Genomic DNA, 27,006 nt, shown 5'->3' with positions numbered 1-27,006 from the left:
AAGGTAGGCAGTAAGCAAAAGGAGGATTTAGTTTGCATCCAGTACACTATGTTTGCTCTTAAAACCGGACCCCAACCCCTACTTTAGATGTGGTTGGGGCAAACCAATCATCATGTACAGTTTGGTCCCACGTCTTTCACATATTGCAGAGGAAGGATTGCTGCTATAATCCTAGCAAGATTCATTTTCAGTGTGCTGTAATCATCAAATTGTGTAACTCTGGTGGTTTCAGTTTTTGGTAACTTCTTGTCGTTTGCTATCCTATATTGCAAACCAAAATCTAAAGGAAGATAGTCAGGAAGAACATATGTATGACAGTACCTCAGTTCTCCATATGAATGGTATCATTCAGTGATTTTAGTGGAAAAAGTAGCTGCAACTTTTCATCAGGTTTTTAGCCTTTCCTCATGGAATTTGGCTACACTGGATTATTTCATTTCTAAGAGCTCTTATCTCCCTTTTATCTGAAACAAATAAATGTGTAAATCTTCTTTTGGGGATCTCTGCTGGTATTTCTGAGCCATATAGCTTATAACTGGTACCATGGTTGATGGAAAAAACTTATGCTAGGCTTCCTTTAATATATTGAATTGTAATAAAGTATCATGCCTTGATGTCTCTGTCTCAATCACAAACTGTTTGACCCTCCTCTGTCCATCTTGACTTATGACAAAGTTTGAGCACTTCTGTTCTAACACAAATACAAAACAATCATATAGATTGATTCTTCTTCACCCATGGGATATTATATAAGCTCAGATACCTCTTTAGTATTACAGCCCGATTGCTGGAGATCCAAGATCACTTCCCAATGACCTGTTTATTAAGCATTCATCCTGACTTGTTTGTACAAATTTTCAGGGAGGTTGCACAACATTTGCTATTTATTGAGCAGTCATTCTGATTTGTTTGTGTGAAGGTTATATGACATCACATCAATAAATTGTTCTCTCACACTTTCCACCAGTATATTTTCCTGTCACTTATCCTTACCACAAAGTCAAATATTTGTTGGAAGCAGGTTTGTAGTGCTAGAGCACCAAATCCACTTTAATGGTGAAACCTGAGTTTGGCAGTATGCAACTGAATCCCATGTACAAATAGTGATAGTCTGGAAGAGGGTACTGTGACACCAGTTCCTACATGGAGCACCTCAGAAGCTCATCTTGTATTTAAAAACTCACCCTGGCTTTTATGATAGTGGGACGAGGATCCAGGATTCCCTGCATCTTCCTCAGTGCTGGGACAACAAAAAGATTGCAGGTGACAACAGCTGATACGGGATTCCCTGGAGGTAAAAAAACAACAGTTGGCAGATAAGCAATTCAGAATTATTTAGGGAATGACCAAAAATTATTACTTTTTAGGCCCAGAGGTCATTTATCACCTGCAGCAGGGATAGGGAACCTGGAGCCCTTCAGATGTTGTTGGATTACAACCCCCATAATTCTTGATTACTGCCTATGCTGTCTGGGACTAATAGAAATTAAACTCCAAAAACATCTGGAGGGCTGCAGGTTCCCCTCACCAGACCTACAGTAATTGTTGCATATGGAAGATGTAACAGTATGTAGCACCCAAGTGTGAAATTACAAAGATTATTCATTTAGAAACTAGAGGGTCCAAATACATACGTTTTGTGGGCTTTCCAATTTGCTTTGCATTTTTTGTGCATCTGTGAAGGACAATTATATTTCTAATTCAACAAACCTTACCTGGGAGTGCAAAGATTATTTTTCTTACACCATCAGTATCCAAAGTTGCAAAGGTTGTTGGCAACCTAGGAAGAAAAAGTCAACCATTAAAACTATGAAGCAAACTTTGGTTTAACCATGAAGTAACATACAGTTATTGCAATTTGGTTTATAATTTGAAATGTTTTTGCCTCTTAGATCTTATATTTATTTTATTTTAAACCCAACTTCAAACAAATGACCCCACGGTAAGACAAATCAAATATAAAATCAAGCTAATAATACAACAATTCTAGTACAAACACTAAGACAAAATAAAATCAATACTACAACTCCTCCTACTTACTACATAAGTCAGTGGCCTAATACATCAAGAAAAAACATCATTAAAAGCAAGGCTAAAGAGGCAACTTTTTAGCTAGTGCCCAAATCCAATCCAACCAATGTTGGTGCCAGCTGGATTTCAGCTTTTGCTATGCAAGTTCTCCCTGCATCTTTGCCCACCAATTACATCCTAGACAGCTCCTTTGATTTTTTTAAAAATCAGTGGACAACTGTCTTTTTTTTCTGATTGGAGAGTGAGGTAATATACCTCTTTGCCCTGGCCTTTGGCACTGGAAATGTATATTTTTTAGACCCACCCTATTCTTGTGATTGTAATTTGTTTAAACTGTGTTTAATGTTGTATTTTAAATTGTAGTGACCTGCCCTGGGACCTTGGGGTGAAGGATGAGTAATAAATCAAATTAATAATAGTAAAAATCCTTCAAGTAAACCAACAATAACAAGAGTAAATAAATATGATCCCAGCATGTCAGTAGTAGCCCCCCAGTACTGCTTGTTTGCCAGATCCTTCAACAGAGTAATTCTCAGCATGTCTACCCAAAAGTGCATCCCTCTGAGCTCATTGAGATTACTCCCTACTATGTGTGCTTAGGATTGCTCCCCAAGTGTTAACCAATAAAAAAATTCAATATTCCAAAGTTTAAGTACTTTCTAAATTTTTTAGCCCAACTTAAAATATTTGCACTTTTTACAGTGCAACTCTATGCATTCTTACTTGGAAGTAAGCCCCACTGTCTTCAATGGGGCTTACTGTCTCATAAGTGTGGTTGGGATTCTAGCCTTACTGTCTGAGATTTGCTAATAAGGAATATTTGCCCTCTCCCCAAAAACTGACTTAGCAAAAGTCAGAAGATTAAATTAAAAGCAAGAGTATTTTTGCTTAATATCTGGAAGTATATTTCTAAACAAAATCCAAACGGATCCAGCAAAATCTAAACAAATCCAGCAGATTTACACTATGGCATTCTCTTTGCTGCCCCCTTTCTTTAATAGACACTTCTCTCTATCCACCTTTGCCCTCGGTTAATTATACTATTATCTAATTAAGTTATTAAGATTTATTCAGCACCAGCTCTTTGAAAGGGCAGTGAAGTGACTTTACGTGACTTCAGGTGTTCATCATATAGGTGATTACAGAACGTTTGAGACAGTTGTGCTTCCTATGTTTTCATAATAATTAATGGTCAAAGTGGAACTCTCTCCCAAAGACATGCATCACCTCTTGGAGCAGACGAGCGAGTCCTTACTTTAAATGCTAACCTTCCACTTGAACACAGCCAATGTAACTCACTCATTTTGTATCTTGTAGAGGACTATATATTGGCTGGAACTAGATGTTGCAGAGGATGTATGGCTGCTACTAAAAGATGAAGTCCCATATCTCCTTTTCTCCCCTGAAATGTTTAGTGAAATGAAACGTGTTGCAATGCTGTCATGTTGTGACTTTCCCTGCCCCCTCAAACAGCAGCCAATATAGTAGTGCAGGGACAGAGAAACTGTCAATGGGATCATGGCATGTTAATGTTTTGTCTTACTAGATGTTATGGGCAGAAACTAGAGACCCATTTAGCTTTGGCCTTTTATGCAGTGATTGATTGGTAATATATCTGTAAAGGGGGGGAATTAGGGTTGTGGTGTGTGTGTGTTGAGAGGTTAAAAACTTGACAGATGTTTCAGTAGGACAGGATAAAAAAGATACCTCTTCTCTTTCCCCTTCTTCAGCCTTCCCCACTGCCAATGTATAGCTGCAAAATGCTCATGCTTGGGGTTGGCAGCCCCCAAACCCATGCCCACTAGCATTATAGGATCATAGGACATTCTTTCTACCAGGTCAGACTATTTGGCACAGTAAGGAGTAGAAGTGACTTTCGAGGCTTTCAGGCAGAGGTCTTGCACATCAACTGGCCCCTGATCCTTTTAGTGGCTGGGGTGGTGGTGGAGGAAGTGTTCTTTATTACTTCCCCCTAGTTAAAATGCTGTCCCTGAAAAACCTTGAACAGGAGAACACGGCTTCTGTTTTGAGCTGTCTGGAACCTTGAGCAAGAACACTTTGGTTCCCACATGAATATTGTCATGACAGAAACACATTTTGGCATTTCATGATGCAGCTATAATGTAAGTAAGAGACTGGATGGCCTTATAGGCTCCTTCCAACTCTACTATTCTATGATTCAGTGTTATGGCTTTCCAAAAGAACCCTGGAAGCCATAGTATGGTGAAGTATGGAGAACTGTAAGTTATAAGTCTCTTAGCCGTAATCAAATAACTACCATTCCAGAGTTCCTTGGGAAGAGGGAATGACCGTTAAGCTAATGTAAGGTGTGAATATGAGATGTATATTTCCACTGTGAAATCCAGTCTGGTGTTCTTCAGATGTTTTGGACTACAACTTCCATCATCCATGACCACTAGCAATGGTCTGTTCTGTTGTTTCTTCTACAGCTTTAATTGTGTGTTTTATAACTGTTGTAACCCACCCTGGGACCTCTGGGTGAAGGGCAGGTTGTTGTTATTATTATTGTTATTATTATTATTATTATAGGTCTCAGTACCCCTTTCCTCTGTAGTTTTATTTCTTCTCCTTTCTCCCCCACAGTAGAATTCCTTGTCCCCCACCTCTTGCTTCTTTTTAACTGTTATCTTGGCATTGTGGGAGAAGGTGGAACTGGAGAGGCAAAAAACAGGAACTTGTGCATGCCCTCTGTATCACAGTGTCACCTGTTGTTTTGCTCCAAATATATTCCCCAAAATGAAAACTCTGAAAACCAAATCAAACATACTGAGTGTGGGGGATAAAGTACAGACTGGTGGAAAGGAAGGAGTTTGCAAAAGACAGAACCGGGAAACCTGCCATTTTCAGACCAAGAAAGAAATATTTATTTATTTACTTACTAAATTTATATCCCACCTTTCCTCCCAGAAGGAGCCCAGAGTGGCAAACAAAAACACTAAAAGCATTCTAAAACATCTTAAAAACAAAAGACTGTAAAATATATTAAAACAAATATCTTTAAAAACATATTAACGCAAAACATCTTTAAAAATCATTAAAAAAGATACAAAAGTAGTGAAGTGAGTGAGGAAACAGATTGGGAGTCTTTTTTAAAAATTCAGCTTGGGCATTGTGTGTGTGTGTATTGAGAGGTTCCTCCACTCAGAAAGGAAGCAGAGTCACTTCCAGGTTTCTGGAGGCCCTCAGGCACAGGGTGTCAGTGGGCCCTTGTCCCTCCCTTTCTTCCTCCAACCACATGCCTTGTCCCTTGTGGCTCCATCCCTTTAAAAAAAACAAAACAAATTTTCGCCAATATTGCAACCCCTTCTTCTAAAATAAAAATACAAAATTTTGATTTATTTTTATTTGTTGCGCTACATTTATCTATTTTGTAGGCCTCAGCTTCAAAGAATTTATTCTGGTTTACCATGTTAATGACAGACAGATTATACGAATAGTATCAGTCTTAGATCTTCCACATAGCGTACTCAGAAATAATTCTCATTTTTCACTGTTTCTGTTGATTTCTCTACTTTAATACTTTCAGAGACAAAAAAGTGGCAGGGGGGCTGAATCCATCCTTTCCTGCCAGACCTTGTTTCAAGTCCCTGCTCAACCATGAAGTTCACTGGATGCCCTTGGGTCAGTAACTGTCTCAGTCTAACCTACCTCACAGGGATGCTGAGAGGATAAAACAGGAAAAGGAAGAACTATCGTTGAGCTCCTTATATAAAAAGCAGGATAAAAATGAAAATATTAATAGGAGCTTCCCAGCTACAACTGGGGTGGTGGGGAGGCAAAGGGAGGAAGAGCGGGAATTCATATATAAAAGCCCCAGTACAGACCTGAACATTGGAAGCTTGCCTGTAAAAGGAGATGGAAGGTCCTAACGTGCATGCACACATACTGCCATGATCAGATCAGTGGGGAAAAGGGAATGAGAGGGTGGGGAGGCAATAATTATTATATAACTAAGGCTGCAATCCAATACATACTTACCTGGGAGTAAGTCCCATTGAACACAATGGAGCTTACATTTGAGTAGACATTATTGGATTGCAGCCTAAGAAAATCAAGAAAGCCTTTTTACCTTCCTTCCAAGCTCCACATCCCACTCTTAGACTGTAATTCTAACTACATTTACCTGGGAGGAAGCTCTTCTGAATTCAGCAGGGCTTACCTCTGAGTAAACATTAGAATAGACATGGTTTTTCAGCCACTTCCTCCCCTTAGCACTGCCTGGCTTCTGCTGCTACGGGCCAGTAAGCTCTGCCCTCCTCCCATGCCTGAAACTCAGGACAGGCCGGGGCAGCTCCTCAGCAACCGGCCTGCCACTTGTCTTTGCACAGCAGTGGCACAGCTGAGCAGAACAGACTCTGTTGCTGTGGAGCTGGCTGGGGATTGCCTCCCCTGCTGCCCGTTGAATCCCTCCTCTGCTGCTGGCCTGTGTTTATCCGGGAAGGGCCTCCTGGGGCCCTGTGTGAGATCCTGGATCCTAGAGCCAGTGCCCAACCTGGCTGTGTGCTAGCGCCAGGCCTGAAAGGAAGGCATAAAGGGGAAGACGACAATGTACATTATCATCTAACACCCCCTCTCCTCAATATTAGAGTCGGAAATTACCACTGACCACTTTTACTCCTTCGTATTGGCAACCACCAAATTCAGTCTATTGGTTGATCTAAAAGGTATCCTGAACAAAGTTTTTTTGAGGGAGTGGGCTTTAACACAAATGCTCTGTCTGGTCTTGATTATTCAGCTGCTGAATAATTCAGTAGGAAGAATGGAATGTGGAGGGAGATACAAATTAATATTCCATATTTAGAAATACATTTTCCTATTGAGTTTTGTGTAAAAGATACGTGTAAAAACCTTCTAATGCTATCTGGTAGCATATCTAAGACCAACTCTAACTGGGAAATATTACTTACCCTGGTTTCATAAAAACCCTGCCAAAGTGAATCTGAGCATGAAGATCGATATCCAGCACCTGTTTTAAATAGTCCTGTTTTAAAAATAAAAACAAAACTTTCAAGGTATTTACAACACCTAAGCATTCAAATACATTAATTAAGATTAAGACATGGAGGATGAAGCCGTGTCAAGTCCTAGAAGTTTTATTTATTAATTAAAAGTGATTTTTGCCTTTCCACCAAACAGCACTCAAGGTAGCCAACAGCAATAAAATACAAATACCTCAAAACACTACAAAATAAAACAAAACAGCAGTCATACTCCTTTTATTACTGAACTCCACTTGCCATTCTAAGAAGTTGGATGTTGACCGTTTGGGGGTTGCAAAACTAGTCAGCATGTCAGAGTGTTGCTCATTATCAAATTAAGCAGACTAATCACTTGGCCAACTCAGAATGGACATTAAACACCAACCACACAATTGAAAAAGAGCTATCCTTTCTTTGAGCTATCCTTTGTTTGAGCGTACTGAGATGTAAAGACATCCACTAATTACTTGGTATCATTATGCCACATTATTAAAACTGAGCCATTTGACTTCATTCCAGAGTTACTTCATATCTGAAGGCCTTTCCAAACAATTACTGAAACTGTAGCACAGCTTCACAAGCACATCTTAACCACTTGTGCAATTTCCTTTAGAGTAGAAAAACGTTCTACCAGCAGGTGGGAGGTGATAATAGAGTTGCAATGGATGACATATTCTGCTGGTCTTTGTCCCATTAAACAGCAACAACAGAAATATTTGGCTCTGTGACACAGAATATCTAAAACCTAACAATGCTGAACCACTGATGTTATCCCTTCCCTTTATATATTTATTTCTGAATTGTATACCCTGCCCTTTGATGACCAATTGACATTCCCAGGTGGCTTACAAAAGAAAACAAACAACAAATCCTTTAACCCGGCAAATTCAGTACAGAAGAGCGCAGAAAAAGTTGGTTTTCCCCCTCTTAATTTGGAAACATTTCAGGTGGCCTGCCCACAACTGTGACAGAGTCAGACTTGGCCCAGATTGCCTCTGCTATCATTAGCACTTATCATTTCTGAATGTTTTTCTTCCTACTGCCTTCCCTGCTTCAGCACAGTCTTTTGCACATACCTTTTCGCCCATGGACACACCTCCTGATGTGATGATGACATCAGCACGACTGATTCCCTCATTCAAGGCATTAAGTAAATCATCTGGACTGAAGGAGAGTAAAAACAGATTAATGACCATTAATTTGTAGATTCTATGTATTTTAAAGGGAGGAAAATACATACATCTCTGCTAAAAACAAACAAACCCAAATGTAATTTACCTGACAACTTTGTGACAGTTAATCATTTTTACCTTACAACTTTCAGAAAGATAATGAAAACCCCGTCTTTTCCAACATTTTCTTTATTCTTTTATTTAAACTATTTATGATAAATGTCAAAATATAAATGGCTTCAGCACATTTCAAGTTGTTGGAAACAGAAATGATTAAGAAGCACAAAAATGCAAACTGAATTGTACTTACGCTGGCATTTGCGAACTCTAATTCCTATTTCAGTGCAGCTCCTAGCTGCAGCTGTGCAGGGTTAACTGTTCAAGGGGTCCTTGTCATATATATTCAGATGCTAGCATCATTGACCTGCCAAGGCCCACACACCAGCAGGGGAGATTACTGAGGACTTCCTAAACTTGTTCCGTCTCCTCCTTGTTACTGTCTGTTCACCTGTCCTTTCCTAGCACGTGTGCAGTAACACGAGTTAAATCTGCTATAACTGATTTTAGATTTTTCATTTTTTTATATGTGTTCTTGTTGTATTATTATGGGTTTTTATTGTATGTATTTGTATTTTTGCTGTACACCGCCCAGAGAGCTATGCTAGTCGGGTGGTATAAAAATCTAACAAATAAATAAAATAAATAAGAGTGAGGAGATGGGGCAACATTCTCCTCTCACCTTGCTCTGTGCCTCTGGGTGGTGCTGTGGTTTAAGACCAGAGGGAGAATACAAGCAAATAGACAGCACTGAGTGTGGTGAGGAGGTTGCAGCCCTGTTCAGGCAGAAGGGCTGCCTGAAGGCACATTGCCAAGGTAGCCCCAAAGCTAGGAGCCAGCACGGATAGATGGTATCCTGGAAATGTCTTGGTCTTTGTTAACTAGTAGATTATTAACTTTAAACACGTTGGCATCAACTGTTATGCTGTACTCCAGATAAAATGAATCTATGAACATCAGTTATATCAATTGAAAGAATTATCTAACTGACAAGGTCACAGAAACCCCTAAAAACCCCAAAAGCAATGAACATGCATAAAAAGTGATTTATGAGTGAAGAGTTTAAGATTACATACGAAATAAACATACACACACACATGATTGATAGCCCTCATCGTGTGACAATTACAACAATTTTTCCAAACATGTTGGACGAGATCTCCTGGATTGCATTTCATTTCATACTTCATAACTGAAATAATTATCTGACCTTATTTTCCCCACAATGGTTTCCTTCTTGTGTAGGAACAAAGATCCGCTTTGAAAGTTCAAAGCACATAAGCATATGTTAACAATGTGAGAATGATCCACTCCCATTGCACAGTAAGCACATGGGGAGGATCCTGAAAGGGCTCAGGAGAGCCCTGTTTTCTTTCTTGGCTTGTGTATAGGACCACTATGTGGAAAGGGAGGTCTTTGTGCATCTCCCATATCTTTCCTTCTTACCTGGATAAAAGTTACTTGCGCTCAAAGTATGATGGTTATATGTAATGTATTAATGGGAAAAAAAATTCGGAGGAATATATTTATAACCCACCTTTTCATAAGAAATTATTCAAGGGGCTAATAATAAAATCCACAATAAAAACAAAAATCAATTCACAAACTAGTAAAAAAAATTACACTAAATATGGTAGTTTGTAAATGTATCCAATTAAGTTTAACTCAGAGTAAAACTAGTGAAATTAATGGGCCTAAGCTAGCCATGTCCACCAGTTTCCAGGCTGACACTTGTTTGTGTCCCTGCCCTCCTGGAGAAATGGAGGAGTTGCCACATACTGCCCCTCTCTTCTCCTTGGTGGCACTAGCAATAACTCACTTTGGCAACAGCATTTGCCAAATATAGAAGAGAAGCTGTTGCCAGGCAAGGCAGAGATGTTTTCTGGAAGCACAGGGGAAAAAAAGGGATAAATACTAGTGGAACCCTCTGAGCCAGCTCTCTCTTTCTCTTCTAGCCACTACTGGAATGGCATTGGCTCCTTTCTTCTAAATTCCAAAGTAGGTGGAGGGGAACATAAAAATATGTTTCTCTTTGTATTAGCCCTATGGCTGGAACCAGACTGTATTTTCCAGATGCTGTTATCTTGATGAGAAAGTGCTATGATGGCTCTTTTTCTGCTGAAATCAGTGGAGGTAAGCCTACTACGTGTTTGCTGTCACTCTGCAGAATGTGAACTCTCCCCTACATCACTTTCAACTGTCAATTTCCACAGAGCAATGCCAGTGATTATCCAGCAGAATGCAATTCTTGTGACAGATAAAACAGCAGCAGATCACAAATAAAAATTTATACACAATGCTCTGTATCTTTTTTACTTAAGATAGTTCTGAGAATAATATTTGCTTTATAAGGAAAATGTACTGTTTATGGAACTATGCATGTTACTAATTAAACACAGAATCATGTTTTCTTTGGATAATTAGAAATTCCCACTTTCAGCATACTGGTACAAGAAAGCAAGATACTGAGTTCACTGTCCTATGTATCTGCCTAGAATGCTTCTCAATGTATTGTGTTCTCTGTTATCTCTGCCAAATGCAGAAGCATCACTCACATTTAATTGATCCACTGTTCTGCCCTTAATTTGTAGACAAGATGACTATGCAGCAGACAGCAGATTGATTTTGTAAATAATTGGCAGCATTATAAGAAAAGATCCATCCATCCATCCATCCATCCATCCATCCATCCATCCATCCATCCATCCATCCATCCATCCATCCATCCATCCATCCATCCATCCATCCATCCATCCATCCATCCATCCATCCATCCATCCATCCATCCATCCATCCATCCATCCATCCATCCATCCATCCAAACAAAACAAAACAAACAAACAAACAAACAAACAAACCCTCATACAGTGATATCACTATAGAAATATTATTAGATTATTTCAGGTTGAAAAAAATATTATGAGCCTTTTTGGAAGTACAACTCTTGAGGATTTTTTTCTTTTGTTTTTGCCTTTAAAACTAACACTTAATGAACAAGATTGATTCCTAACTGATTATGTAAGTGGTATTAAAGTAACTCAAAAATTAATGCTCAGTACTTGGTAGGACTCTGCCTGGAAAACTACATCAGCAGTGCATAATACCTTTTTTTTAAAAAAGTATTTATTTTCAAGAATACAACGGGTGGTATTCAACTACATTTTTGCACTAGCTCAAGGATTAGTGGTGGCAGAAAGGGATTCTTTCTGCTCCCTCTTTGCCATCCCCAAATCTGCTTTGGGGGACTGGGAGAACCCTCAGAACAGATTTGGGAGGCATGCAGGGGAAGGTGTGTGGGAGATTGTTCTGATATGCAAGGAGAAATCCTTAAGCTGACAGAATGATCGCTTAGTGCTATGTTGCATATAAACCAATGTACAGTATATAAAGACACAAGAATTAAAACTGGTACGCCCTTCCTCCCAATCCTTCCCCTCTGCTCTCTCCTTGAGCGTCTAGATTTCTCATTACCTGTGTTAAGGTAAGCATAAATTCCATACTTGTTTGGATGTTCACATGTATAACATAACTTCTCCTATATTTATCTTAACATCTCTACCCGTAATTGTTGATATGTTGCCGATGGGATCGTTGTTCTTTTGCTGTTTTGAATATACTGAATAAAGTAGTGCCATTGTTCAACTAAGGATGCAATCCAACTGGCATATACACCAGGCTAAGGGGATATGTGGTGGAGGAGGTAGATAGGTATGTGGGGGAGCGTCAGTGCAGCCAGGCTGTGCCGGCAGAAATTCCTTCCTTTGCTCAGCCGGGGAAATCTACCACTACCTGAGCATATGGGGGACCAGCTGGCTAATCCAAGACTGACTCAAGTGGAGCTGGCAGAAGGCCTGAAAAAGGGGCATTCCGGGGTGGTGCTGGTCGTGTGGGACTTACACTGCATCCTGATTCCATTTGGCTCAGTCTTGTGGCCTCGAGTCCTGGCAGCCGACATGCCAGGAAAAGGGGTGGCAGAAGGAAAAATTACTTTCTTTTCTTTCCCCTGATTCCTCCCCCCCCCCAGCGGCTCCTGAATGCAAGTAGGATATGGTGGCCTCTTCCGCCACCTTCCCTTCTGCCAGTTCTGCCAAGTTGGACTGCACCCAAAATCTTCAGAAACTGCATTGCTCTTCTTTGTTTTTAGTGGTTTTGTTAATTTTTCCGTGAGTGCTGTTTGCTACACTTTCTGAAACCACTGATCAAAAGTAAAGTTAGAAGCAGACTTGCAGTCTTCTGCCAATACTTGGTGAGCAGGGATCAACAAAAAGTTATGAAGTCTTTACACAATAAATCCTTACATTCACCCATAAACAAAGATGAAAAAATGGAAATGGACTGCCTTCAAGTTGATCCCGACTTACAGCGACTCTATGAATAGGGTTTTCATGGTAAGCAGTATTCAGAGGTGTTTTACCAATGCCTTCCTCTGAGGCTGAGACTGGCCCAAGGTCACCCAGTGAGCTTCATGGTTGTGTGGAGATTCAAACCCTGGTCTCCCAGGTCGTAGTCCAACACTAACTACTACACCACACTGCCTCTCATAAACAAAGATAAGAGGATTAATTTTGGATCACATAGGATTATCTGATCTATTATGGTATCAATATATTTACATATACGAATCCAAAACTGCTGAACATTTGGACACATCCACCACATATGGAACAATGTACCCTGTTGGTCACAGTCTCTAGTAAAGGGGTTGCCAACCTTTTTGGACCAGAGGATATATTTCAAATTTTGAGAGAGTGCTGGAGGCACCAGTCACAAAATAGCTGCCAAGAGGGCGTGGCATAACACAAAATTTGAAAGTAGTCATGGTGAAACTTTTCCCATAATTATATTTCCAGACTAGAAAAGGCTTGACCTGCTGAATTTCTGCATGCCATACAACTGCTAAAGGCCCAAGAACCCTGTTTTTCCTCAATTCCAACTTTAAACCAAAGCTTAGGCTACGATCCTCTATCCACTTACCTGGAGGTAAGCCCTGTTAAACACAAAGCGACTTACTTTACTTCTGGGTAGATATGTATACCATTGTACTGTAAGTTAACTATACAGTGATTTCTTAACAAGTCCCTGGTCTTTAGCTCCTACAAAGCAGAAAACATACCTAAGTCTCTTTGCAAAGTTTTCATATTTGCCTTTTGAGGGGGATTCTTTAATATTCACCCACACTTGCTGTGTAGCACTATCTGCGGAATGTAATTTCGCTATCTGATCTCACATGAACCCAGTGTAGGAAAGATGGATCCTGGTTGCTAGGGAAAAAAGTGCAAACTGCAGATATTCCAAGGATTAGGAAAAAAGACAGAAGCAGGAGAAGTGCACTAAAAGGGCAAACAAAACAGCAATTCTTTAGGACCCCAGGGATTCTTTTTGCCTAGTGCCCAAACAATTCTCTTATCAATCACAGCTCTGACTTCACTCATTGGCTAATAACAGGCAGGAGCAGCCAGGCTAGCTCCTTTCACAGAAATTGCTTAGAATGGTACCTGCACATTTTCTTCTCTAACTTTCTTTTTCCTCTAGTGCATAATATATTGATTGCATACATTATTTTATCAGGGCCCAGCTGTTGTGGTAAAATCTATCTCTGGGCTGTATCACTTCTAACTATGGGTAGGGATTCATATGATTGAATGCTCCTTCATAACAAATAATTCTCTGCTTGTAGAAAATTAAATGTGAGGCAAACGTTTTAGCCTAGCTTTCTCCCTGATATACTAGTTTTCTGTGTGAACTCATATGTAGGAAAGGAGTGCCATTTCCAGAAAGGCTCACAAGGTTTTTTTCTTTCTGAAAGAATGTAGTAGTGGAATCTAGTGTGACCTTTTCTGGACAGGGATAATTTGCCTTCAAGTTATCCATGCTCTGGTAACCTCCAAGATAGACTACTGTAATGCAGTTTATGTGGGACTACCCTTGCAGACAACCCAAAAGTTGCAATTAGTGCAGAATATAGTAGCTGGGGTGTCAGTGGTAGTATAGGACTAGTTGTATATAGTTTCTGTTCTTAAACAGTTGCACAGATTGTCAGTTATCATCTGGCTCCAATTCAAGGTGCTTATGTTGACATTTAAAGTTGCAAATGGTTTGTGATCCAAATGTTGGAGAGAACACCTTCTCCATATTTATCTGCCTGTACATTAATAGGGTCTTCTGGTGGTACCAGCATTATATGACATGTGCAGCATGGGGGGCCATGGAAGAGCCATTTTAGTGGTGGTTCCGGTGTGTCCAATAACCTTCCCATGGAATTGTGTTTTGCCCCAACTTTATATTCTTTTAGATGCCAGGTAAAAACTCACTTTTTTTGGTCAGGTTTTTAGGGACTGGTGGCTTAAGTCATTTTTATGGTGGTGCTAACTATGTTATGTATGTAATTTATGAGAATGAATTTAATGGCTTTGCTTATTATGTATTTTTTGTGACCATTTTGGTGAAGGATGGTATAGAAAACTCTTAATAAATAAAATAAAATAAATTCTATAGTGATGTCATTTCAGTCATGAGTCTCCACATCATTCTGAAGTGGTACAGACTAGGCACAAGTTCACGAACTTGGTGAGAGCTGGGTATAAGTGAATACAATTTTAATGAAATACCTCACAAGTCCTCATCCGTTAAAGCCAATGAGCATCTAATGGGACTTTTAACTGAATTTCCAGTATTCATTTGACCTTCATTTTAATACCTTGCTTTACTAGACTACTCATTCTTGATCCCTTATGAAACTTTTTGTGTCAGTTGTTCATTAAAGCTGGCAACCATCTCTGTTAGCCCTTTCATTATATCATCACATTGAAATACACAGTTAATATGAAGTGGAAATTAAGCAATGTGGCATGACAGGACTGAGCATTGGGGACTGACTTATCACAGTACTGTTCCAACTCAATTCTCTGTAGATCATAAAGTACTCCATGGATTATTCATACAGTGTCCTCCTCTCAACTAATCTTTTTACCCAGTTGAATCTCTCAATTACTGCAAGTCATTTCTTCCATATTTGTTATATTAATATTTGAAAAATGCAATGGAAGCTTATTATTTAATACATCAACCAAGTCTCTCGTAAATCAAAATTTCATTTTGAAAACTATGTCTCACACCTGGAGCAAGAGATCCCTGCAACAAGCCAATCTACACTATAGTCATTAGGACAGTGCAGGGAACACATGAGGGCTGTACAGGGAACATGTTGGGAGTCTACAATACAATACCAAATCACAGTCCATACGTAACTCAGGAAAAATGAACTTGCTTATCAGAATTCAGTTGCCGGTATTAGTTCAGCCTTAGGCAAATAAACAGAAGCCAAGCAATTCTACACAAGGGAGTAACTGAGATCAAATAGGGCAGATGCTCAAACATCATGTGGGGGTATTCAACTACTGTGTCCTGTCAGTGCAAGGATTTCCACTTGTAAAACTGGACTTCCCTCCCCCTCCCGTGTGCACCCCGCACCCTCTCCAAATCTGCTCCAGATTTAGGGGGCATGTGGAGGGAGGAAGAGGGGATAATGTTTCATTGAGCAAGCAGAAATCCTTGTGTTGAAGGAACACTATCTTGGATTGCACCCCATCTCTTTCTAATATTTTTGTCTTCATCTATCTCTTCAAGTCATTTGAAAATGTAATGCATTTAAGCATTTCTCCACCTTTATCCTCTCCTACAGGGCTACATCAACTGCCATTTCATTTGTGTCATCATTTTCTTTCTAATCATGATCAAAAAATGGGAAGGGAACATAATCACTAAGATCTGGTACCTGCATTTGTGTATTTGGCTCTTCCCTTTCTTTTGTATCATGTTTCTTACAGTGTAAAATTATTTTAAATGGAAAACTGCTTTTGAGTGTTTTTGGCCCAAAGTCAGTATATAAAGGTAAAATGTCTATTTAGCAGTTGAATATTAAAGAAGATTTAAGGTTTATTATGGGAGATGGAAGTTAGAATTCTGTACTCAGATATGGCAGCAACCATATTCCTTGAAGGGCTGAATTCCTTAATGGGTAATCTGTTGAGGGCTGCATGCTAGCACTGGGCAGGACCACACTTTCTCCATTTATCTCTTAAAAGGAACGTGCAGTAATGATCTTAACAAAGAAACACAGCAGGCTGCCTTAGTGAGTTAGGTCCACTGCCTTATAGTGAGTTAGTTGTAGTAGTTAACAGAGTATTGGACTAGGATGTGGGAGACCAGGATTCCAATTTTCACTCAGCTGTGAAGCTTACTGACCTTGGGCCAGTCACTGTCTCTTAGCCTAACCTACTTCACAGAGTTGTGAGGTTAAAATGGGGACAAGGAGAACTATGTATGCCACCTTGAGATCTTAGGAGGAAAGGTGGGATGTAACTAACTGGAGTAACAAACATATTTAAAAAGTATCTATACACATATTGGGCACATATTGTTGGATCTGTTGGTGAAAAAGAGGTTCTTTATCAGTGGAGGGAACTTTCTGCTCTTGCTTAAAAAGAAATTAGTTTAGAAAACCTGTAGTGATAAGAAATGAGCCTGTATCCATAAAAGGGTGAATCTCCTAGTTGTTGAATTGACTGGTCAGAGAGGGAACACAAATTGCTATTAACATTTTTAATATATCTGTGACAACAAGTAATCAGCTCTGCTTCCAAGGACAAAATATGAGATTGTCAGTTATTTAAAATAACCATTTATGGTACATAAAACAAAGAGTTATTAACAAGTCATACATACTTATCTCCCACAATCCCCAAGTTGATTGTTGGGTATCCATGTTCTTGAATTGTTGCTAGAAGAGTTGAACGATTACTGTCTCTAATCTTTCCTGGTAACAGGTCATCTTCAGGATTCAATAGCTATAAAACCAGAATCAAAATGCATAAATATTCACCTCCCCAGCTAATAAAGCATAAAACATGTTTTGTAGATGTTTTAACTTTGTATTCATATCACAGAATAATAGTAGGTTTAGTCTTAAATAGTTCTTTTACTTGGGAAGTATGTTTTACATATTCATTATAAGGATTACGTTGTCATTATCTCCAATGAAGCTGTCTGGAACAAAGTAACTGTTTAGATACATAATTAAATTACTTTGCTCCGGCGTATTTAAAAAAACTATTTCTGCTAGGTAATATAGCAATCTTTAGGAGTGTGTACTAGTACATGCTTATAACATCTGTGTCCATCATCACTATGAAAAATACTCATCTGTTTTTTAATGCCTACCTAATATTTTCCTTTTCTTGGGGATTTGAGAAAAATCCAAGTTGAGCCTTTTACAGAAATTAAAAGAAGGTAGAATTAACATCTTGTTTGGGCTGGGTTCTTAGTGTTTGGGAAAATAACATGCTGTTTTGCACATCACAATAAGCCATGGCTTACTGTGAGTGAGCAGGGTGCTAGTGCATTCTGTTCAATCCTTCTCACTTTGTTCTGCCTTGCCTGAACTTGGAAGAAACAAACCACAAGGTATGGCATAATATTATGCATGAAGCAGTGCTCCTGGTTTAATTCTTCCAGACAAACCATGAGCGGTAAGCCCAAGAACAAACTTTGATTTGTTTCTCCCAACTCCAGATCAGGTGGAGCACTAGCACACTGCTCATCCACAGTAAGATATAAACTACTAATTCCAACTCCATGACTTGATACCTTCTTAAAACCAAGATGTTGCTGGTAGTGAAACTAAAGACAGGTCAGAGAAAACCATGGTGGGTAAATGGGTAGAAGCGGAAATCTTTTCATTACAAGCATTATTGTATGATTGGTACAAAACAACTTTGTGTTGGGTGTTTTTCAAGCCATGAAATGACCTCCCTTTCCTAATCAGTCTCTGTCTCTTTCTGTTTCACAACCCTAGCAACCATCCTCTGCTTTCTGTTGTGAATTTCCATCTTTTACCACAGTTACATAGCTGTAGCTTGGCACATACAGTGTAGTTTTCTATCAAACACTAAATTACAACTCTTTCTCGTCACTGCCCCTTTCTCAGCCAGTGTTCTGACTCTTTACTATACAATCCAAATAAGTTTCTGTTTGGTTTTAAACATTTGGATGGTGGTGGTGAACTTTACTTTTGCTCTTAAGTGTTTATATATTGTAAATATAGCATTTAAACAAAATTTTCTTCTGAAAGCAGGCATAAAAATAACAGTTCTTAGCAGAAAATCATCATTAACATTGGAAACAGTCCATAAAAAGGTGGTGGCAACTATAGTCAAAACACGATTGCCATGCTTGTAGAAGACTTGTAAACGTTTGGTTAGCAGATCTTTCCTTACTTCATTCCCTGTGGACATTACTGCAACCACTGGAAACTTGTTAACTTCAACTTCTGTTACTCCAACAGTTGCTAGGAGACCTATCTCTGATGGACCCATATGGGTTCCTTTGGCCAGCACACATTCACCTCTTTTAATGTCATGTCCTATAGGTCTAGAAATGCAGCAAAACACGAAAGAAAAAAATTGAATTCAAGTTATCTAACCAATCACCAACTAGGATTGATAAAATTTCAAAACCTGTTTATATTAGACACACATTAAACTGACTGCTATTTTGGTTTTAAAAGCAATATGCACTTGAGAAAACAAGCAATTCTCTGACCTGATATCTTGGCCTGGTCGAGCCTGCACCAGAATGCGTACCTCAAGTTCCTCGGTGCCCTGCATTATCAGAAACAAAATTTCTTCATGTGTGTTAACATAAACAATCTTAAAGAGGTATTTCTTATCAGCCTTCCTTGTGTATGAAGGAATCAAGTTATGTTACAGCATGCTCTGTTCATAGCAGATTTAAGGCCTTGTGATTGAAACACAAAGTTTTAAAAAATTGTTTCACGGAAAGTTAAAATCCTACTGTAGCCTTTATTATGCTGGAGAAAAGGGATTAATTTCTCACTGTATCCTCTGTATTATACAGCAACGAGAGTGGCTATATACTATAGCCAGCGTGGATTTTTCACATTCCGCAAGGTTAAATTGAAAATACCCCCTTCCCATTCTGATGTTACCTATACTATAAGCTCATATGAAAACAAAACCTTACAAAACCTATACTCCTGAAATCAGAAACGCTTGCTTAACAACCCTGTCAATTTTCATGGCGATAAACAAAACAGTCAGAAAAAATCAAGAGTTCAAAGTCTAAACAGAGAAAAAAACCCCAGAGCCCTTTTGGACGTTTTTCTTTCAGAGTTCTCATAATCTGTTGAAATTCATTAAAAATCAGCCATGTTCACAGAGTACCCATAATCCTGTTATTGATTTTGCCCCATACGCTGACCTTCATCTTCTGCAGTTTAAAAGTTTAAAAAATGCCTGGCTGATTTTTAATTAATTTAATAAATTTTGCATTGAACTGAATGATAATGTTGGGCATGCTCAGTAAGAACCAACTGTCAGTGTTCTAAAAGCCAGACTCCCAGCTGCTTGGCTTGGCTAATCAGGGGGCCACACCCGCACCAGACTTTGATTTCACATGAGACTGTCATGGCTTCCCCCAAAGAATCCTGGGAAGTGTAGTTTGTGAAGGGTGCTGAGAGGTGACTCCTATTCTCCTGACAGAGCTCCAGTGGCCAGACTGGTTTAACAGTCAGCCACTCTGATTGAAGGTCTGTGAGGGGAACAGGGTGTCTCCTAGCAACTCTTAGCACCCTTCACTAACTACACTTCCCAGGATTCTTTCAGAGAAGCCATGACTTTTTAAGTGAAATAAAGGCCTGGTGTGGATGTGGCCTGGGACAGCTTTGGTTTAAATTTCGGTGGGAGGCTACATGTGCCTGCTGTGGAATAAAAAGGTGGGGGAAACCCTGAAAAGCAATGATACTGTTCACAATGTCTTCTTTATGGAAAGGAAAGGGGCTTCCCCTCTGCCCATTACCCACTCACCCAATCTCCTACGCTCCCCCTCCTCCTACCCTCCCCCAGGTCAGTGTTGGACTACGACCTGGGAGACCAGGGTTCGAATCTCCACACAGCCATGAAGCTCACTGGGTGACCTTGTGCCAGTCACTGCCTCTCAGCCTCAGAGGAAGGCAAAGGTAAAACCACCTCTGAATAACGTTTACCATGAAAACCCTATTCATAGGGTCAACGTAAGTCGGGATCGACTTGAAAGCAGACCATTTCCATTTTCAAAAATGATCACACAGAAATAAATCCCATTGAACTCAAAAAGTATGCAACTGATCAAACCCACCATCCCTTCTACTCCTTCCTATTCCCTCCCTCTTGCCCCTCCCCTCCCCCTGGTCAGTTTTACCTATCTTAAGCATGATTGCACAGGAGTAAATACCATTGAACTCAATAAGCATGCAAATGATCAAACTTGCCCTCCCCTGCCCCTTCCTTTCCCCTTCCCCTCCAATCCCCTCCCCCTCCCTTTCTCCTTCCCTCTCCTCTCCCCTCCCCCTGCTTCTCCCCCATGGTCAGTTTTACCTGTCCTAACCATGATTACATAGGAGTAAATCAATAAGCATGCAAATGATCAGACCTGCCTTTCCCCTCCCTCCCCTCCCCTCCCCTCCCCCTTCCTCCTCCCCTCCCCTCCCCTCTTCCTTCTTCCTCCTTCCCTGCCCACTCCAGCCATTCCTCCCCCCGGTCAGTTTTACCTATCCTAAGCATGATTGCACAGGAGTAAATCCCACTGAACTAAATAAACATGCTAATGATCAAACCTGTCCTCCTCCCCTCCCCCTCCTCCCCTCCCCCTCCTCCCCATCCCCTGTGGTCAGTTTCACCTATCCTGATTGCAGGGGAGTAAATCCCACTGAACTCAATAAGCATGCAAATGATCAATCCATTCTCAGCAAGCTTGCACAGGATCCCATTCCTTACCTCCAGGATTAAAAAGCAGAGAAATTCACTAATAGGCAAAAAACCTTGCAGTTTAAGAATGTACCTAAAGCCCACAGATATTTCTATCAAACTTTAAAAAGCAGGGAGATTGAGCAGCTATAGTGAATGTACCAGGGGAGCAGGAGACCTGACCTCTTCTCTGAGATACTGGACTGCCCTACAAAGTTGTCAAAATGCAAACACAATTTGGGTTGATCTTTCACAGTCCAATCCACTTGCTGTGTAGCTTGGAAGAATTTGGTAACATGTGCCTCTGAGCATATGGTGAGTAGTGGTAACACCTGCAATCAACCCAAAGAACAGAAACAAGAGATGTGCTGTGCTGATCTTGTTTTAGCAGGGAAGAAGCAGCATTATTAAGACAGTTGACATGGTTCAGATAATCACTTTAAATATGTCTGATTTACTTTTCAATTTCAGTGAAGTTTCCCATAGGAAATCATTTTCTTTTGCTTCTATTTCTGTGGATATGTGAAGTGCATTTACACTAAACAAAGTCCAAAAATAATTGTGGAATAATGGCACTGACTATTATGTAGAATAGTCTCCAATGGACATGAGAAGTTTCTCAATTTGCACAAGATGAAACAGTGAGAGGTGAAATATATTCTTGTAAAATTCTAGGTATGCTCTATGTTTTTAATTTGACCGTGCCCACCTTGCCTTAAATGAAGTGGTTTAAACACAGCAGGCTGAAAACATGCATCTGGGGCAGGATACGTTTGTTTTTTCCAACAGCTAGAGTCATTGCTTCAGTAGCAACATATTGTCATCAGTCTGATTTTACATCAAACTGCAGTTTCAGATTCAATTGTTAATGCACCCAAAATAGAAATAGAACATAACCTGCAATTTGAAACACAAAAGGCTGTCTTGACCATCATATGACACTGACCAATAAAAAGGCTTTGAAATTAATGAAGATTAGATTATCTGTAGAAACAATAGTAATACAGGAAAGAAGCAAAGTAAGAACACCAACAAGCATACAAAAATGTAATTCTTCATCTTTGGAGATGGCAGGTATTGCCACCACTGACAAGACTGAGATGCTGTTGGTGGATGGTTTCTCTGATCGGATGGTGGATATATACCCTGTCCTGGATGGGGTTACACTCCCCCTAAAGGAACAGGTGCGTAGTCTGGGAGTCATCTTAGACTCTTCCCTCACACTTGAGGCTCATGTAGCCTCGGTGGCACGGAATGCGTTCTACCAACTTCGGTTGGTAGCCCAGCTACGTCCCTATCTGAGTAAGGAGGACCTCTCATCAGTGGTACATGCTATGGTAACCTCGCGTCTGGACTACTGCAATGCGCTTTACGTAGGGCTACCTTTGAAGACGATACGGAAGCTACAGCTAGTGCAAAATGCGGCGGCCAGACTGCTAACAAGAACTAAGCGGTCTGAGCATATAACACCTGTGCTAGCCCGTTTGCACTGGCTTCCAATATGCTTCCGGGCCAGATTCAAAGTGTTGGTACTTACCTATAAAGCCTTATACGGCGCGGGACCACGATATCTGTCGGAACGGCTCTCCCGATATGAACCGGCCCGTACACTACGGTCTACTACGAAGGCCCTCCTCCGGGTTCCGACCCATAGGGAAGCCCGGAGAGTGGTGACAAGATCTAGGGCCTTCTCAGTGGTGGCCCCCGAACTATGGAATGGTCTCCCCGAGGAGGTGCGCCTGGCGCCGACACTATCATCTTTTCGGCGCCAGGTTAAAACCTTTCTCTTCTCTGAGGCATTTTAATTCCTGTTAATTCTAAATTATTATATTTTGATTTTAGACTGTACAGTTTTGTGTACAGTTTTGTGTTATTTTTATTGTATTTTTAATGTTCACCGCCCAGAGAGCTGTTGCTAGTCGGGCGGTATATAAGCTTAATTAAATAAATAAATAAATTACCAAATTCTTCCAAGCTACACAAGAAGTGGATTGGACTGTGAAAGACCAACCCAAATGGTGTTTGCATTTTGACAAATTTGTAGGGCAGTCCAATATCTCAGAGAGGAGGTCAGGTCTCCTGCTCCCCTGGTACATTCACTATAGCTGCGCAATTTCCCTGCTTTTTAAAGTTTGATAGAAATATCTGTGGGCTTTAGGTACATTATTAAACCGCAAGATTTTTTGCCTATTAGTGAATTCAATTTAGAATACTGAGAAAAGGAGAGGGATGTTAGACAAGAAATAGTGAAACTAATATCTACTTGCATCCCAGCACAGTAATCATGAAAATAAAGGGGAATGGTTGTGTGAGGAAGGATCTCTCTCTCCTTCCCCTATTTTTTTTTTTAATAATTTTTATTCAAATTTTTCAAAAGACAAACAAAACAAAGTAAAAAAAACATAACAATACATCAACAAAAAATGAAAATAAAATAGTTGACTTCCGATTTGTCACAGATCAGCTATAAGTATATAATATACATCAAACCTGTCCCTTAATGTATACATACAGAGTCCCTTTTCTCCGTAGGCTGTCTTAATTAATCGTCAAATCCCAGTATCATCATTTTATTTTGATCTTTCAACAAAAAGTCCAAGAGAGGCTTCCATTCCTTAAGAAATGTATCTGTCGATTTTTCTCTAAGTAAACATGTCAATTTGTCCATTTCTACTAAATCCATTAATTTCAATAGCCATTCTTCCATTGTTGGTATTGATTCCATTTTCCACTTTTGTGCATATAATAATCTTGCTGCCGTAATCATATATAATATTATTCTTCCATATTTCTTTTCTATTTGTTTATCCATAAAACCCAATAAAAAAAATTCTGGTTTTGACTGAATATTTATCTTTAGAATTTTTTGCATCTTCCTACCTATCTGTGCCCAAAATGATTTTGCCTTTTTACATAACCACCACATATGATAAAATGATCCTTCTTGTTGTTTACATTTCCAACAAACATTAGAAACATTACTATACATTTTTGACAACTTTTCTGGAGTCATGTACCAACGGTACATCATTTTATAAAAATTTTCTTTAAGATTATAGCATAGTGTAAATTTCAAACCTTTTTTCCACATATTTTCCCATTGATCCATTTGTATGTTATGACCAAAATTTTTTGCCCACTTTACCATACACTCTTTTACTTGTTCTTCCTCCATATCCATTTTCAATAAGAGTTTATACATTTTCGCAATTATATTTTCATCATTTGTACACAATCCTATTTCAAAATCAGATTTACTTATTTCAAACCCATACATTTTCTTGTCCATTTTATATCTTTCTAACAATTGTAAATAGGCAAACCATTGAAAACTATATCCTTCCTTTGTCAGTTGTTCTCTCTCTTTCATTGTATATTCTCCATGTACATTTTCTAATAGTTCTTGATAAGTTAACCATTTCTCTTTTCCAGTCATTTCTCTTCTATAAAACGCTTCTTGACTTGAGACACATAATGGTATTTTCGAATAAAACCTTGGTTTGTATCTATTCCATATTTTCAACAGAGGACGTCTTATAAAATGATTGTTAAAGTCTACATTTACTTTTACTTTGTCATACCATAGATATCCATGCCATCCCCACTTCAAATTATGGCCCTCCAAATCCAATAGTCTTTTATTCCTCAATAAAATCCATTCCTTTATCCAGACTAAACAGCAGGCAGCAAAATAAAGTCTCAGATTTGGTAATCCCAGTCCTCCTCTTTCTTTGGCATCTTGTAGTAGTTTAAATTTAACTCTTGGTTTTTTTCCTTGCCATACAAATTTAGAGATATCTTTTTGCCATTGTTTAAAAGGTAAATCAGAGGATATTACAGGTATTGTTTGAAACTAAAACATCATTCTCGGTAATACATTCATTTTTATCACAGATATTCTACCCATTAATGACAGTTGTAGTTTATCCCATCTTAGCAAGTCTTTCTTAATCTCTGTCCATAATTTTTCATAATTATTATGAAACAACTTTGAGTTTTTATTTGTCATAATGATACCTAAATATTTCAACTTTTTTTCTATTGTAAAATCTGTCTTGTCCATTAACTCTTTCTGTTCCCTTAAAGTTAAATTTTTCACCAACATCTTTGTTTTTTGATTGTTGATCTTAAATCCTGCTAACGGTCCAAATTCTTTTAATTTGTCCATCAATATATGAATTCCTTCCAAAGGGTTTTCTAGTACAATTATCAAATCATCAGCAAATGCTCTCAATTTATATTCTTCTTTTTTTATCTTTAATCCCGAAATCCTTTTATCTTGCCTTATATCTCTAAGCAGCACTTCTAAGACCAGAATAAATAAAAGGGGAGATAATGGACATCCCTGTCTTGTACCCTTTTGTATTTCACATGAATCCGTTAAATCTCCGTGAACAATTATCTGGGCCTTCTGAGATGTATAAATCGATCTAATCCATTTTATAAAATTGTCTCCAAAATCCATTTGCTCCAAAACCTGAAACATAAATTTCCAATTCAAATTATCAAATGCTTTTTCAGCATCTAAAAAAATCAAAGCTGCTTGTTTATCATTTCGTTGTTCTAAATATTCCAACACATTCAAGACATTCCTGACGTTGTCACGTAATTGTCTTTTAGGTAAAAACCCTGATTGATCTTCCTGAATAAATTGTTGCAATATTATTTTCAATCTTTCTGCCAAGATCATTGTAAAAATTTTATAGTCATTATTCAATAGAGATATTGGCCGATAATTTTTTGTTTTAGTTAAATCTTGCTCCTCTTTAGGTATTAATGTTATATTAGCATTTTTCCAACTATCCGGTATCTTTCCCTCTTGCAGAATAAAATTCATTGTAGACTGTAAAGGTAGCAAGAGTTCTTCCTCCAAACATTTATAATACATTGCAGATAACCCATCTGGTCCTGGCGCCTTTCCTAATTTAATTTTGTTTATAGCTTCAGATATCTCTCTTGACGTAATAGGGCCATTAATAGCTTGTCTCTGAAAATCTGTAATTTTAGGCAAATTCTGTTTAGATATATACTCTTCTATTTTTTCAGATGGAATTTCCTGACACTTGTACAATGTTGAATAATATTGATGAAAAATCTTTTTGATTTTTACATTATCTGTCAGCGTCTCATCTCCTTCTTGTATCTTTAAAATAATATTTTTTTGACGTTCTTTTCTTAATTTATATGCTAACCATTTCCCAGGTTTATTTGCAAATTCAAAAGTCCTTTGTTTAGCAAAATTTAGTTTCCTTTCAATTTCTCTAACTGTCAACATTGACACTTGTTTCTGTAACATTTTAATTTGATTTACAATAGAAACTTTAGTTGGATTCTTTTTCAATTCTTCCTCTTTTTGTTTTATTTCTTCCAAAATTAATTGCATTTTCTGTTGTTTCTTTTTTTTTAATTCAGAGTTACATTTAATAAAATATCCCCTCATAAATGCCTTACTTGTATCCCAAACGATATTTTCACTTGTTCCTTTATGTAAATTATGTTCAAAAAACTCTTTTAATTTCTTCTTACATTCTTGTACTACTTTGTCATTCTGTAGTAAAGATTCATTTAGTCTCCATCTAAATCCAAGATTTTTTTTTTTTAAAGTTAATATCACAGGATTGTGGTCCGAAAAAGTTTTTGGTAATATATCCATTTTAAAAATATCCTTCGCTAGAATTTTAGACATCCAAATCATATCAATCCTCGAGAATGTTTTGTGTCTTTCTGAAAAATAAGTAAATTCCTTTGCGTTATCATTTATATATCTCCAGGTATCCACCAATTCTAAATGTTCCATCAGTTCAAAGCAAATCTTCGGTAATTTACCCTGTGTCTCTTTGATATTTTTTTCAGAAAGCCTATCAATTTTTGGTGAGATTACCCCATTCCAATCACCCATGACGCACCAATGATCATATGAAAACTCTGACAATTTTTCCATAAGTC

The 27,006-nt window shown here is 38.7% G+C and overlaps 1 protein-coding gene across 16 annotated transcripts in view; it reads right to left on the bottom strand.

Annotated features, from left to right (window-relative positions):
- GPHN (gephyrin) overlaps positions 1-27,006 on the bottom strand; it is a 476,088-nt gene that overhangs the window by 6,395 nt on the left and 442,687 nt on the right. For all 16 annotated transcript variants that reach the window (XM_061611035.1, XM_061611028.1, XM_061611032.1 and 13 more), the window contains 7 exons: positions 18,860-18,918; positions 18,535-18,688; positions 16,985-17,106; positions 8,108-8,195; positions 6,960-7,033; positions 1,716-1,780; positions 1,185-1,288 (listed from right to left, as the gene is read on the bottom strand). In XM_061611035.1, coding sequence (XP_061467019.1) covers positions 1,185-1,288; positions 1,716-1,780; positions 6,960-7,033; positions 8,108-8,195; positions 16,985-17,106; positions 18,535-18,688; positions 18,860-18,918 — 666 coding nt within the window. The remainder of the gene's footprint in view (positions 1-1,184; positions 1,289-1,715; positions 1,781-6,959; positions 7,034-8,107; positions 8,196-16,984; positions 17,107-18,534; positions 18,689-18,859; positions 18,919-27,006) is intronic.

The sequence above is a fragment of the Rhineura floridana genome, chromosome 2, assembly GCF_030035675.1.
Source record: "Rhineura floridana isolate rRhiFlo1 chromosome 2, rRhiFlo1.hap2, whole genome shotgun sequence".
Lineage (NCBI taxonomy): Eukaryota > Metazoa > Chordata > Lepidosauria > Squamata > Rhineuridae > Rhineura > Rhineura floridana.
Note: the sequence above shows the minus strand (reverse complement) of the source record. Positions and strands in the feature narration are given on the sequence as shown.